The sequence below is a fragment of the Triturus cristatus genome, chromosome 11 (genome assembly GCF_964204655.1).
Source record: "Triturus cristatus chromosome 11, aTriCri1.1, whole genome shotgun sequence".
Classification (NCBI taxonomy): domain Eukaryota; kingdom Metazoa; phylum Chordata; class Amphibia; order Caudata; family Salamandridae; genus Triturus; species Triturus cristatus.
In genome coordinates this window covers 134,513,543-134,529,593 of record NC_140594.1, presented here as the reverse complement: position 1 = coordinate 134,529,593, position 16,051 = coordinate 134,513,543, and the positions used below count along the sequence as shown (strand labels likewise).

General features: G+C 53.5%; 1 protein-coding gene across 2 annotated transcripts in view; it reads right to left on the bottom strand.

The window, feature by feature from the left end:
• GCN1 (GCN1 activator of EIF2AK4) overlaps nucleotides 1-16,051 on the bottom strand; it is a 693,936-nt gene that overhangs the window by 170,353 nt on the left and 507,532 nt on the right. For both annotated transcript variants that reach the window (XM_085633485.1, XM_085633484.1), the window contains exons 41-42: nucleotides 8,707-8,903; nucleotides 7,886-8,028 (exon numbers count right to left, since the gene is read on the bottom strand). In XM_085633485.1, the coding sequence (XP_085489611.1) occupies nucleotides 7,886-8,028; nucleotides 8,707-8,903 (340 nt within the window). The remainder of the gene's footprint in view (nucleotides 1-7,885; nucleotides 8,029-8,706; nucleotides 8,904-16,051) is intronic.

Here is a 16,051-nt window from a genome sequence, read left to right as displayed (position 1 = left end):
TCAGTCCTCTTTCCCAGCCAGGCCCCTTTCCTTCTCTCGGTTCCACACCCCTCACTCTCTGTCATCCTCTCGCTTCTATCCATATTTCGGAGTAATCTGCTGACTAGATAGATTTTTCACACACCACCTTCCAGCCCACAGTGGCCAGTGCCCGCCCCGTCCCACACCCCCATTACCCCCCCCCCCCCTCCACTGTAGCTGATAACCCGGTGTTCACGGCGCCACTGTTCAGCCCCCCTAATTCCGGCGTTCTCTGCAAATCTAGTTCCGGTACCTTCAGTGCCACTACTTCCAGCATCACAGCACCCCCAAAACAGTACTATTGGTGCCAACATTCAGTATCCACCCTGCCCTTTCTTCCATTTTCTTCAGTGCCCCAGTACCTCAGCATCTCTAGTGGGAGGGTACTCGGTACCCTTGTTCTTAATACCACGGGCACCCGAGTGCTTGTACCCTTGGCACCCCTCATCACCCCCCCTCTCACGCCCAGGACGCGCACCTCCTGAGCAGGGTTCACCCCTAGTTACTGTCCACTGCTTCTCTTTAAGTGTCCCCCAATCCCTGTTCATGACATACTGTACCCCGAAAACCCCAGTTCTTGCACGCCCGTCACCCCTGATTCATGTACCCCCGGCTCCTCCCATTTCCTGCACCTCGGTCACCGCTGGCTTCTAAACCCCCCCATTCCCCTGGTTTATCCCCCAGTACCCCTGGCTCCTGTGCCCAAGGTTCCCATCACGCAGTACCCCTGGCTCCAGTAACCTAGGCGTCCCAAGCTTCCTTTCCCGCAGTGCCCCTGACTCCTTTACCCTGGGCACCCCTGATTCCTATCTCCAGTACCCCTGGCTCCTGTACCCCAGGCACCTCTGGCTCCTGTCCCCCGGGCACCCCTGGCTCCTGTACCCTGGGTACCCCGGGTTCCTCTCTCCCAGTGCCCCTGGCTCCTGTACCCTGGGTGCCCCAAGGTTCCTTTCCCATAGTATCCTTGCCTCCTATACCCCGGGCACCCCAAGGTTCCTTTCTCCTAGTACTCCTGGCTCCTGTAACCCAGGTTCCTATCTCTCAGTACCCCTGGCTCCAGTACCACGGGTGCATATATTTTCCTTTCCCCAAGTACCCCTGACTCCTGTACCCTGGGTACCCCTGGTTCCAATAGCCAGAACCCCTGGCTCCTGTACTCCGGGTACTCCTGGTTCCTGTCTCTCAGTACCCCTGGCTCCTACTTCTCCCAGTACCTCAGGCTCCTGTACTCTGGGCACCCCTGGTTCCTATCTCCCAGGGCCCCTGGTTCCTGTACCGTGGGCACCCCATTGATCCTGCACCTCATCGATCCTGTACCCCACCACCCCTGAGCCCAGTGTGCACTGGGTAGACTGCCACCGTGCACCCAGCCAGGAAGTAGACATGCAGGAATGCGCCTTGGATGAGCGGCTGTGCAGATACACCCATCACACCCAGTAAATCCCGCCCTGTGCAGATGCCAGGCAGTGCCCTTCAAACGCAATTCATGCACTTCGCGATGATTTCACCACGTCTTGCTCCAGAAAATATGCGCGAAATTAAAATTCCCTGAATCCCGCCCTCACTACAGTTTAAAATAGGTCTGTGGTTGTGTGCACACAGCCTGCAAACTTGTGTAAACTCATTATGTGGGGCATGCAAAGCCGATCTCGGGTAGCTACCAAGCATGAGATGGGTGTGTGTGCGAGCTGTTTATAGCGCCTTTAGGCAGTGTCATTACACGTTTTATCTCACTAACCTGGCAATAAATGAGTGGCTACGTAAATAGCTATGCTTGTTTACACTGGCTGCACTTGATGCAAATAGCTGGCGTTCACCCAAGTTGGCATAACGTTAATATTCCCATTTTCTTATCAATGATCGAATGGGTTTGCTGACCTCATTGCGGGAGACATGGATTGCCGACGGTTTGGAACTTGACGACGAGGATTGGGTGTCAGCGGTGGCCTCCCCGAAAGAGGTGGCTATACCGGCCCGCTTGCGTTTCGTCCAGCTTAAGATACTTCATAGAGTGTACGTCACGGGGCCTGGTTTGATGCGTATGGGGTATTCGGTGGATGGTCTTTGTAAGCGTGGCTGTGGACTACTGGGGACTTTCCTCCATATCCTGTGGGAGTGTCCGGAGGTGACTCGGTTTTGGTGTAAAGTGCATGCGGTGTTAGAAGAAGTCACGCATGTTGCCTTGTTGCCGGAGGCAAGGAGATGTTTGCTGAATGTCTGGGAGCCGACTGATTACAATGTGATGCAGACGCAGTGGGTGACTCTGGGCTATATGGTAGCGAAGCGTGACATTGCACAACTGTGGGGCTCCCAGAGGCCACCAACGGCCTCAGCGTGGAAGGAACACATGGACTGGTGTATGTTCAGAGAGAAAACGGTGTATGTGGCGAGAGGCAAGCCTGGGAAGTGGGTTAAGGTGTGGGGTCCCTGGAACTCCTATCGTGGAGGTATTTGCGCCCCGCCCCAGACGCGAGAGATGGATGCTGCTCTGTCTCCCTAGCCCGCGCATTCCTCTATGCTCCTGCGACATGTGCATTTGGTTTCTTCTGCCTGCCCCCCCCCCCCTCCTTCTCCCTGGGTTTGTATGCCACTTCGACACGGGGAGCACATGTTACTACTATTGACCTCCTCTGCCTTGTGTGTGTGATGTTTTTCGTTTTCTTTAAAAATGTGAAACCTTTCTTTGTTTGTCTATGGACTGCGGCTGCGGCTGGCTGAGTTGATTAGCACTCCAGTAGCTCTCTTATTGCTTCACCGATGTGGTTGTTAAGATGTGTCTATGCTTATAGTGTGCATTAGCGGCCGGCCTGTTGGTTGTAGGCCCATACTTGTATGTCTCTGAAACTGTAATAAAGGTTTTTCAAAAAAAAAAAAAGAAAAAATATTCCCATTTTCCAAAACGTGTTCCATTTATATTACCTACACGTATTTCTATGTTATGTTGTATGAACGAATAGAAATTAACCAAACCATTTAAAGACATTGAATGGAGGCAAGATTACCATCCATCCACCCACCCACCTACACATCCACCTACCCCACCATACACCCACCCACCCAACCATCCAACCATCCATCCATCCATGCATGCACCTACCCATCCATCCATCCACCCACCCACCAGAACCATCCATCCACCTACCCATCCATCCATCCACCTACCCATCCATCCATCCACCTACCCATCCATCCATCCACCTACCCATCCATCCATCCATCCATCCACCTACCCATCCATCCATCCATCTACCGATCCATCCACCCACCCACCTACCCATCCATCCATCCACCCATCCAATCCACCCAACCACCCATCCAATCCACCCACCCAATCTACCCACCCCTCCACCCACTCATCCATCCATCCATCATCAATCCATCAATCATTCATTCATTCATCCATCCATCCACTGAGTCATTTCCGCCGAGAGTCCTGGGACAGAGACATCAGGTGAATGAGGCACCTCCATGGACTTGCCTCGCTCTGAGGTCCACTGTGGGTCCTGACCCTGAGAAAGCCTTTGGGGGGCACATCCTCCTTAGTCAAGAGGTGCCCCGGAGTATAGAACGGTCTGTGTGAGATATACTCCCATTGACCTCCTTCACCCTGAGGTCCCTAAGGGTCCCGGAGGTGGGGCACCCACAGACCTGCCCCACCCCGAGGGTCCCGGAGGTGGGGCGCCCACAGACCTGCCCCGCTCGAGGAACTCCGAGGTGGGGCACCCACAGACCTGCCCCGCCCGAGGAACCCCGAGGTGAGGACGCCCACAGACCTGCCCAGCCCTGAGGAACCCGGCGGTGAGGTCACCCACAGACCTGCCCGCCCGAAGAACCCCGAGGTGGGGCACCTACAGACCTGCCCCGCCCCGAGGAACCACGAGGTGGGGCACCCACAGACCTGCCCTGCCCCGAGGAACCCGAGGTGAGGACACCCACAGACCTGCCCTGCCCGAGGAGCCCCGGTGATCCTGTTGTAACATAGGAGTAAGTACCTCCCTGACTTGCCTCGCCGTGAGTCCCTGAGAGTTCCTGGCTCTCAGGCAGCGTTTCAGTGGGGTACACCGCTGAATAGCCTTGCCCTGAGAGTCTGGGATCCTCAGCTAGGATGGATCTAGGGGCCACACGCTTGCCTGCCTTGCCCTGAGATCCCCTGAGAGTCCTTGGCCCCGGAGTAGTGAGGGAGTAGGCTGCACTCACTGACTTGCATTACCCTGAGGTGGTATGTATGAGGGCCCCTTTCTGTCTTGACTCCCCCGAGAGACCTGGGTCCCGAGGAAGTATGAGAAGTAGGGTTCCTTTCTGTCTTGACTCCCCCTGAGCTCCCCCCCAACAGTCCTGGACTCTCGATGTGGGGTGTGAGTGGGTTTCACGCACCCGCTTGCTTCTCCCGAGGTAGCTAGCACCCAGAGGCAGACATGCAGGAGCTACACCTGCGGCTTTTACCGAACCTGCTGTGGTCCTGCCGGGTGCTGTGCACCGTGCCATTTGAGAAGATCTCCAGGTGGAAGCCGGTCCGGCAGTACAGCTGCCTCCGCCGCAGGATGCCCATCAGGTGCGCGAAGTCGGTGGGCGACCCCCGCTGCAGCCGGCCCTCGATCTGTCCCAGACTCTCGGCCAAGAAACCGGGGGAGTCCGACAGGGCCATGTTCCTGAGGGAGGCGGCGAACCCGTGCAAATCCCAATCCAGGGCCCCCATGAACCCCCCATGTCAGCCATGGCAGGAAGGCACAAGCGCGCAGCAACAAGTGTAGGCACGGCCCCAGCGCGCAATCCCAGCCTCTTTCTACAAAAATCAGTTTTTATCGACGCGTTGTCCCTTTAGAGTGGTCTCTGTGCCGGTGCCTGCGTGATCCGTACAGGGCCGCGGGTCCATGCAGCCGACGCTCTCCCCAGGCTTGTCATGTCTGGACGTGTGTCTGCCCACCCCATGCCCTCTGCACTTTATATACATACCCACTCCCCTCAGCACCGACATATCGGAGATTTAAATACAGGCCACACCTCGCTCGCATCCCCCTGGCGCCCCTCTCCGCGTCCATTCATTTACTTTTGGAGGGGGTGGAAGGAGGTTGAATACCTCCTTCCTCTTCATCATGAAAAACGGCACATATTGCTCATACTCATAGCACCCCTCGTCAGGTTTCTTCCCATAGGCTGTGCTCACATACACACAGATAAACACACAGGCAAGGCGCACACACAACTCCATACACCCCTCCCCTTCCACGGGCTCGTGTCTGCTAGCTCTGGTGAGCGTTATTATCAGATCCATGCATTAACCTTCTGTTAATGACCTGCCAGGAACGTCTAACATGATCAATTCTGCGGACATTAAAAACGTTTTTTTACGCACAGATGCGCGACTCGTGCGCTCAGGTAGTTGAACTATTAGGCTGAAACGTTGGGACTTTCCTGGTACTTTCCATTACGAGCCCTCTTTTACACTTTATTTACACACACGCACACCATCTTCTTCAGTTTTAGCCTTAGATGTAATCTGTGGGTGACTCCTTGCAACCCATCGGTCATTACGCTCAGTTAATACCCTCCAAAAACTTCCCAGCACAGTCCCACTTGGATGCACTCTTTTACACTATGTTTACATGCGCAAACACAGTTACACACAATTGTGTGTCTCACATCACAGAGGCACGCACACAGTGAAGAGTATGTGCCTACAAATATGTGTGCTTGTGTATACGCCCCCACCCCTATGCTGTTGCCTTTGTCTATTTAGCGCCTACTGAGGTGAAGCTTTGCGCCCGCCCGTCATTAAGCTCAGTTACTGCCCTTCAAGAATTTCCCAGCACAGACCCACTTGGGTCCACTCTTTTACACTACGTTTACATGTGCAAAACACAGTTACACGTGTCTCACACCACACAGGCGCGCACACAGTGGAGTGTGCCCACACAAGTATATGCCTACTTAGCGCCTAGATGAGTGAAGCCTTGCACCCGTCATTCATTGTTAGTAGTTAATGCCTAGCAAGGATGTCCCAGCGCACTTTCGTGGACACCTTTTCTGCTCTACAAAAGAACTCTAAATTGAGAGCCACTTCTGGTCAGGGATAAAAGCTTCATGTGTACAAAGCGCAAGCAATCTTTTGTAAAACAATACTCCGTTTTTATTGCTTTATTTTACAAGTTGTGGGAGGGTTGGAAGTGAAAAAGAGGTTTGAAGTCTGTGCTGGGTTGTTTTTCCACCTTTTCATGTCGGAATCAGGTGTTTCCCCAATCTTTTTTTCTGCCCACTGACACTGTGGCAGCCTGAGCAGCTGCCGGGAAAGCTTAGGAAGGGAGAAGGGAAAGGGGGGTGTGGGGCAGGGGCGCTGGGGAGGGAGCGAGGGAGGCAGAGGGGTGAGGGAGAACCAGATATGTTGCGAAGGGGCGGGCGGCGCTTGGAAAGAGACATGGAAAGATGCAAACAAAAATTATTGATGCAACGAGAGAGAAGCAGATTGTAACAGGAGGTAGTGGAGTGAGGGGCGGGGGGCACAGGGGTGATCTAGGAGACACAAAGGATGTCGTAGAGGGAAAGCAGAACGACAAATAGAACAAGCGCTCGCCATCTGTTTTCATTCAGCCGCTTTTGCATCGCACTTTCACATTCACTGAAAACGCGATGCAAAAATAAACATGGGCCGAGTGAAAACAGATGGCTGGCCCCCATAAAGGTAAGAAATTGCTTTGCGACAGCAGCAAAGCAGGTGACCCAGTCCGGATCGGAGGCGAAATGGCATCAACAAAAAACCCTTATTTCCAATGGCAGGACACAGTTTAGCATAAATGGTGTCGCAAGCCAATGGAAATGAGGGGCAGGGCTTCGAGTCCCTTTGTGAAAATCCATCATCCACAAAATCTCTCGCCGAGGGTGCAGCGCTTTGCGCTGCAACGCCAGGCGAGACCTAAAAACAAATAGGAGCTAGCTCCGGATCCAAATACAAAGGTGCAAATTGAAAGGAACTGACATCAGTGAGATTGTGTGGTGTCTATATGCGGCTCCAATCGCCACTTCCAGGAGTTGAGCAGACATAAAAGTTCCTTACCTTCGGTAATGCTCCTTCTGGTAGAGACTATAGCAGATTCCTCAGCTTTTGAATACTTCCCCAGGCGTCAGACCAGATTCTGAAACATTTCAGCAGTATCTGCATGCCACCAGGTGAGCTGTGTGGATCTGCACTGATGCTGTTCCACTCCAGAAATGATGTGTGGAGCCAATATAGGCACCGCTCCCACACACTGATGTCAGTTGCTTTCAAGGCAGTCCTCGCCCCACACACAGAGGACCAGCAGCTAATTGACTTTGACCAGTGTGAATATTCCTAGATGCAGATTCCTAGACTTGGGATCTTTTTAAATGGATAGGACCCAAGTCACAGGACGGGGGATGGGAGGGTTGTGTTGCTAGATATAGTCTCCATGACAAAGAGAATTATGAAGGTAAGTAACTTGTTGTTCTGATAGATACTTTTAACCCCACATTCCGCACCTTTTGAGTAGATACCAAAGCAATACCTATGCGTAGGGTAATCTGTGAATTGGCTCAAACCAAAAAATTCTTTAGGACTAAGGGGGTGAAAAGGCCTTCTTGGCGAACCTGGCTGTCCAGGCAGTAGTAATTTTCAGACATATTGAGAAACATCCACTTAGCTACCGGACTAATGTCCAGGACAGGAACTCAAAGTGCCAACACAGTGGTAGCGGCCTTGTTTTCGGTGGAATCAGCCCTAAACCATTCTGAGGGCTATTTCTTTGTCCATGCGTAGTAGTTCTGGAATAAGGACACCACACAAACAATGGAAAAGGCCTGCCCGCCAAAGTCAACACACAGAGGGTCAACTGTGCGGGAAAACAATTCTTACCTTATCCTCCAAAGGTCATCAAAGAGGCCTTGCTCCAGCTGTGGCAGCAATAGGGCGATGGCTGTTTCTGCATACATGGAAATAATTCGCTGTCCAGCGCGGAGGGCTGTATCCCGTACAAACTCGTTCTCATCAGCCAGCGCCTAGACAAAACCCAAATGAAGTAAATCATCACAAAGCAAATTCCGTAGGTCCAATCTGGAGGGAGAACTCAATATGCATTCTCCATCCGCACTTTCAACCCCCCCTGAACACAAGTGCTAAAAAGGTAAACATATTCAATGCAAAAGCTATCTGGGAAAAGATTTAACCAGTTACATCTGTCAAACCATTGAAATGAGACCTACTGAGAATGCACAAGTCTTCTGAAAAGCTCTTAGCTCATTTGGTCTATAACACTAGTATTTATTGTAAATAAGGACTGAGCAGTTCATATGTGCAAGAATAATTTTAAGTGAATGAACAAGGTACAATCAGCCTTTCACTAAAACATTTGGTTCCCGAAACCAATCAGGCGTATTTTAGCAATAGATCTAAGGCTGCAAAAATGTAATTGGAGCCCGTGAGCAATTAATTGACAGATGATAAATTAGTTTAGTGCAGTGATTCCCATACAACACTGATAACTGACATCCTAATATCAGCAGGCTGCAACTGGACTTGGTGAGTTTTTCAACAAGATATTTAGGAGTTGAATGGGGCAGAAACAATCAAAAGGTTTGTATCAGGAAACCATAACTGATTTCGGGTGAGGTTAGTCATGGAAACGAAAAATAGTGGAGATGAAATACAACATCCTAATTTCAGAAATGGTTTTGTACCTTTAGAATACATGGGATGATGGGTCCCACATACGGTGTGAACCTTTCTCCAAATGTGATGGGCAGGTAGATGAACATCATGATGTACCCATCTCTGACATGAGAGGCAATGTCTACTTTGCTGGCAGTTGCTACAATCTCAGGCATAAGCTTTTCCAGTTTTTCCACTCCCAGGCCAGCCAATACTTCTGCCAAGCCTGAAAGTTAAAAGCAAACCATTTTAAAAAGTGACTACAAGAATAGCTGAACATCCCAAGTGAATAAACTGTAAAGAAGGCCCCACACCCTGCATTCTCATTTCCTTCACCAAGCCATCCCATCATGTATAAAATGAATACACCACTATAACCCAGTGAGGACACAACGAACAAGTTACTTACCTTCGGTAACGATGTATCTGTAAGAAACAGTTAGTTAGATTCCTCACCTTAGAATATCCCCAGGCGTCAGACTGGATCCGGAAGATTTTTCGTCAGCAATACCCCTTGCGCGTCGCTAGGCGTCGTCTGCGGCTCCGCGTCCGTCGTCGGCGTCGTGCGCCGGAATGACGTCGGAGTACTTAGACGCCGCCCTCACGCGCTGACGTCAGTTCTTGTACATAGCTTTCCGCGCCAGGAACGCAGAGCCATGCAAAGACCGACACTGGTGCCAAAAAGAAAATCTAGGGGCCTGAAAAGGATAACCTTAACCCTAGATGTCAGTTCGCAGAACGGGGAGGATGGGTGGGTCGGTGAGGAATCTAACTAATGTTTCTTACAGATACATCGTTACCGAAGGTAAGTAACTTGTTCATCTGAAAGAAACACGTTAGTTAGATTCCTCACCTTAGAATAGATACCCAAGCAATACCATCCCCGGTGGTGGGTCAGCGAACCAAGATCACACCAGAAAGTCCTGGAGGACAGAACGGCCGAAGAAGCCATCCCTCCGGACTTGGCTGTCAAGGCAATAATGTCTAGCAAACGTGTGTAGCGAAGCCCACGTTGCCGACTGACAGATGTCCTGCAAAGGGACTCCTCGTCCCAAAGCAGTAGTAGCCGCTGTGGCCCGAGTAGAATGGGCGCGCAGCCCAACAGGAGGGTCCTTTTTCGCCAATGAATAGCAAATTTTGATGCACAAAACGACCCACCGAGAGATGGTCCGTTTGTGCACAGCTTTCCCCTTCTTAGCACCCACGTATCCAACGAAAAGTTGGTCGTCCACCCGGAACTGCTTTGTGGGGTCCAAATAAAAGGAGAGCGCACGTTTTGGGTCCAGACGGTGGAGCCTCTCTTCCTCTTTGGAAGGATGCGGAGGCGGAAAGAAGGTGGGCAAGGTGACAGACTGCCCAAGATGAAATGGAGTCACCACTTTCGGAAGAAAGGAGGGACGAGGCCGAAGGACAACCTTGTCTGGATGAACAGAGAGAAAGGGAGGCTTTAAAGATAAAGCCTGGAGCTCACTCACCCATCTAGCCGAGGTGATGGCTACCAGAAAAGCAGTCTTAAGCATCAGCAGATGAAGAGGACAATTATGAAGAGGCTCAAAGGGAGCACACATTAGAAATGTGAGAACAAGATTCAAGTCCCACTGAGGCATTACAAAAGGGACAGGAGGGAACGTGTGAGTAATGCCTTTTAGAAAGCGTGTAACAACAGGGGACTTGAAAAGAGAAGGCTGATCAGGAAGCCGCAAGAAGGCAGAGATGGCAGCAAGATAACCTTTCAGGGTGCCCAGGGCAGAGCCCTGCCGGGCCAAAGAAAGAAGAAAGAGGAGAACCTCAGAAAGAGGGGCGGAAAGGGGATCCACAGCCTTTGCTGTGCACCATGCCACAAATTTGTTCCACCGGCAGGCGTATACCGTCTTTGTGGAGGGACGCCTGGCTGCCAGAATGATATCACAGACTTCAGGAGGCAAGTCAAATGGCATCAACTGCCGCCGCTCAATCTCCACGCATGGAGGTGGAGGCTGGACAGGTTCGGGTGGAGGACCGTCCCCTGCTGCTGCGACAGAAGATCCTCCCGAAGGGGCAGACGTATCGGAGGATCGGTCAGCATACTGAGTAGCTCGGGATACCAGTACCTTCGTGCCCAATCCGGAGCCACCAAGATGACTTGGGCCCGGTCGTGCCTGATCTTCTTCAGCACTCTGGGCAGAAGTGGTATAGGCGGAAAGGCGTACAACAGACCGCAACTCCACTCGTGACGAAAAGCGTCGCCGAGCGAGTGCCGCCTTGGAAACTCCAACGCGCAGAACTGCTGACATTGCGCGTTCTCTTCGGTGGCGAATAGATCTAACCAAGGCTCTCCCCACTGCTGAAAGAGACCTTGCGCCACTGCGGAGTTCAGACGCCATTCGTGATCCATCATGCACCGGCGGCTGAGTTCGTCTGCTCTGGCGTTCAGAGAGCCCGCCAGATGTTGAACCACTAGGGTGACGCCCTGGTGTTCCAGCCATGTCCAGAGGCGCAGAGCCTCCTGACAAAGGGTCCACGACCCCACCCCGCCCTGTTTGTTGCAATACCACATGGTGGTGGTGTTGTCCGTGAACACCTGCACGACACTTCCCCTGACAGAGGGAAGGAAGGCTTTCAGTGCAAGTCGGATCGCTCTCAACTCCAACAGGTTGATGTGGAGACGAGACTCCGCCGGAGACCAGAGGCCTCTGATCTCCGCCTCTCCCATATGGCCACCCCATCCCAGGAGGGACGCATCCATCACTACGACATGCTCCGGTTGGGGAAGGGAGAGGCTCTTGCCCTTGACCCAATCGCGGTCCGTGAGCCACCACTGCAACTGCTGTGCAGTGCCCTCCGAGATCAAGACGTGGTCGGACAGGTTGCCGTGATGCTGGGCCCACTGAAACTTCAGGTCCCACTGCAGAGCCCGCATGCGCCGCCTGGCGTGATGCACTAGTAGGATGCAGGAGGCCATCAGCCCCAGAAGCCGCAACACTAGCCTGACCGAAACCCAGGATAGAGGCCGAAAGATGGGAATCAGGGCCTGTATATCCCGGACCCGCTGTTCCGGCGGATAGACCCGGAACTGCGCCAAATCGAGAACCGCTCCGATGAAGAGGAGCTTCTGAGAGGGACTCAGGTGTGACTTCGGCACGTTGATGGAAAATCCCAGCAAATGCAGGAGATCCGCCGTAGTCTGGAGGTGGGAGACGACTGTCCGGGGCGAGCCCGCCTTCAACAACCAGTCGTCGAGATAGGGGAAGACTGGAACCCCTGATCTGCGCAGATGAGCTGCGACCACCGCCATCACTTTCGTGAACACCCGAGGGGCACTGGTAAGGCCGAAGGGGAGCACGGTAAACAAAGTGCTCTTGGCCCACCGTGAACCGCAGGTAACGCCGGTGGGCCGGCAGGACAGGAATGTGGAAATATGCGTCCTGCAAGTCCAACGCTACCATCCAGTCTCCAGGGTCTAGGGCAGCCAGAACCTGAGCCAAAGTTAACATCTTGAACCTCTCCTTCCGGAGGAAGGCATTGACGTTCCGGAGGTCCAAGATAGGGCGTAGGCCCCCTTTGCCCTTCTTGGGAACCAGAAAGTAGTGGGAATAACAACCACGACCTACTTCTGGGCTCGGAACGCGCTCGACGGCCTCTTTGGCCAAGAGGGCCGAAACTTCCTCGTGGAGAAGATTCAAATGATCCCCCGAGATACGGTGGTGCTGCGGTGGCATGGCTGGAGGGGTCGTCACGAAGGGGAGGGAGTAGCCCCTTCGGACGATTTGCAGCACCCACCTGTCCGATGTGATGGACCGCCAGTGGAGCAGGTGATGGCGAACTCTGCCGCCCACTGGCGTGGAATGGGCCTGAAAGCTCGGACTAGGAAGGCTTTGAGGCGGATGCTGCCGGGGTGGATGTGGGCTGACCGCGTCGTCCTCCGGAACCGCCTCGGCGGAAACCACGTCCGCGACCGCGCGCAGGTTGGTTCTGCGGCTGGTGGCTAGGCGGACGTGAGGAGGCACCCCTTCCTTGGCCACGAAAGGGGCGAAAAGCGGAGGTGTGCGCCCGCGGAGCCGAGAGGCCCAAGGACTTGGCCGTAGCCCGGGAGTCCTTAAAGCGGTTCAGCGCACTGTCCGCCTTCTCACCAAACAGGCGAGTGCCATCAAAAGGCATGTCCATGAGGGTGTTCTGGACATCCCAGGAAAATGACGTGGACCGCATCCAGGCATGACGTCGAAGCGCCACCGTGGTGGAAATCGCCCTACCTAGCGAGTCCGTCGTGTCAAGCCCACATCGTATGGCGTGTCGTGCTGCATCCCTCCCATCGGCCAAAGCCTGGGTAAGACGTGTCTGGACCTCCTCCGGACACAGGGGCAGCACGTCCTCCACCGCATCCCACAGGGAGTGGGAATAACGGTCCAAGAGACATGCGGTGTTCAAAGACCGCAGGCCCAAACTAAGGGACGAGAACAGTTTCTTGCCAAACTGCTCGAGTCTCTTGGAATCCCGGTCCGGCGGGGTGGTCGGGAAGGAGGATTGGGAGGTAGAGGCCTGGATAACCAGACTCTCGGGGGTGGGGTGTTGGGACAGGAAACTGGGGTCGCCCGGAGCAGGGCGGTGGCGCCTGGCAACGTTCCTATCCACAGGAGGGACTGTGGAGGGCTTGGACCAGGTGCCCTGGAGAACGTCAGTGAGGGCCTCATTGAACGGCAACAGAGGCTCAGTGGAGCTTGCGGCCGTTTGAAGCACCTCAGTGAGGATGTTAGTCCTCACAGCCACGGCAGGCAGCTCAAGCCCAAGGGCCGCGGCCGCCTTGCGCAGCACCACAGAAAATGCTGCACCCTCCTCCGAAGCCACAGTCGGAGGAGAAGTGAATCCAGTGTCCGGCGAGGTGTCCAGCCCACTGGCCTCCCCCAGTTCCTCTGCCCAGTCCTGTGAAAGCTGTGACTGAACAGCCATAGGGTCTTCATACCCCTCCCAGTCGCCCCCGTCATCCGATTCCTGATACGCAGGAGGAAGGATCGGAGCCGGACGGTAGAGCTGATGAGGCTCAAGCGGCGCCGGACGCGGCGTCGGTCGACGCCGCAACGGCGTCAGGTCCGGAACAGGGCTAAACTGGGGTTCGACGCCATCCGGTGCCGGCGTCGGGGGCACCGGTGGCGTCGGTGTCGGTGGTTCTGGCGTCGGCGCCAGCGGAGGAGGCGTGACTAGGTCAACCGGCGTCGACGGGGGCCCAGGCATGGGCCCCGCGGGGACCTGCAGCGTCGGGACCGGAGTCTCCGACGGCGCCGGGGCCGGAGCCGCCGGCCCGCAAGGTCGCCCAGTCGAGTCCGCGGGGCCCGAAGGTGCGCCAGCGGGCGTCGACGGCGGGGCCAGCCTCCTCATGGCCGAGAGGAAGGCACTGACCTCCGCCGGCGTCGCGTCAGTCCCAGGGACCGGTGGGTATGGGGACTTGCGCGGCGCCTGCGGCTCTGACGGAGCCGCAGGGGTGGAACCACCCGGACCCTCGGCCGAGTCGCGCGACCGGCGAGGGGAGTCCGAAGAGCGATGTCGTCTCTTGGACTTCTTAGAGTGTTTGGACTTACCCGACGACTTGGAGCCCGACGATCGATGGTGGCGTCGGCTGCGGCTCCGCGAGCGATCCTTGGACCTCCTCCTGGACCGGGATCGCGCACGACACGGAGCCGAGTGGCGAAGCTCGAGAAGCTTGCGGGACCGCTCCCGCCTAGCTTTCGAAGTCAGGGCCTGGCAATCTGAGCACGACTCCGCGTCGGGGCCTAAACAGTAAAGGCACCGGCGGTGGTGATCGGTCACCGACATCAGTCGATGGCAATCATCGCAAGCCTTGAACCCAGGCATCCTACCGGCACCAGACGTCGATTGACAGGATCAAAAAGGATCAAAAAAGATTTAGTCAAAAAAGACTAAAAGGGGTAGCTCTCCCGGATCTGCGCTTACTGGCGCGGAAAAAAGAAGAACTGACGTCAGCGCGCGAGGGCGGCGTCTAAGTACTCCGACGACGTCATTCCGGCGCACGACGCCGGACGCGGAGCCGCAGACGACGCCTAGCGACGCGCAAGGGGTAATGCTGACGAAAACTTTTCCGGATCCAGTCTGACGCCTGGGGATATTCTAAGGTGAGGAATCTAACTAACGTGTTTCTTTCAGATTTATCCTGTAAGGAGGCTGAAAGCTTGCAGACATTCAAAAACAAGAATAACCTTACAATACATATTTTTTCTGATGCTTGTTCCACAAAACAGATCCTGAAGCATTCTTTTCATCTAGTAATACTAAATAACTACCACAAACAAGCATTGGCATAGCCAATAGGTTTCGCCTTTGGAACCTTATAAGTGATTAGGCATGCAGTACATTAGCCTGGGTGCTAGGCCGCTAGGAACTGAAGAGCTATACAACTGCTACACACTGGGTCATACAGTCTGATTCAGGAATACATGTTGTATCCCATGTTAAAAATAGCTTAGTTCTTAAATGCCTAATATGGCAGACTCCAGACATGCAGAGTTCTCATGGCCTCACACATGAGGTGTGAAAACCTCACTCAATTTTTTTTCCCTTTTGCATTGTAAAATTGGCAGCCCACAGCAATAATAAATGTTATTGTTGCTCCATGTAATGTTCAAGGGGCAACAAGCCAGGCTCATGCTGCAACCAAATGAAACAAAAGAAAAAGCACAACTACAAGTACCTGAATGCAACGCGCAAAACAAAACTTGATGCAACTGACCTCGGACAACTTGAGATCTGTGCCTCAGACCTTAATCTTTTTTAGAAGCACAAGCTTTTCACATAATTTTTTTAATATCTCCCTGGTGATTCATCTTTTCTACGTGGACCGTCATTTAAAAATGAGTGTACACTTAAAAGGTTAGTGGAGGGAACATTGCAGCGGCTGCCCCATCCAGCCCAGCCTTCTTAAATATGTGCCGGTGTCAGGGCTTTGCAGCAATGACAGTAAAACATCTTTGAAGTCTGCAGTAGGTACTCGCATGACCTGGGGCGAGGGTGCGAATGAGCTGGGAGGGGCAGAAGCTGTCCAATTCCCACAGTTCTTTGTGTGTAACATGTTAAAAACATCCAATTCAGAATCTATTGCCTTCATTTCACTAAGTGTGATTAGAGTTAATGTTTTCTTGTAGGGCTACTACTAGTAACACTGCTCAGGGGGTTAATGGCCTGCCGTCCAGATTCATGTGGCACTTGCTGGTAACAGAGAAGGCACTTAGTGGGGCCAGTTCATCTTTCATCTTTCTGATGTAGGTAAACACGGTTGGGTGATTAAGTATTGTATTTATTCAATTATTTTTGCATCCTGCATACACTGATCTCAGGTTTCAACCAAGTGCTTTCGAAAATAACGTGTGTGCAATGTTTTCACGCAAACAA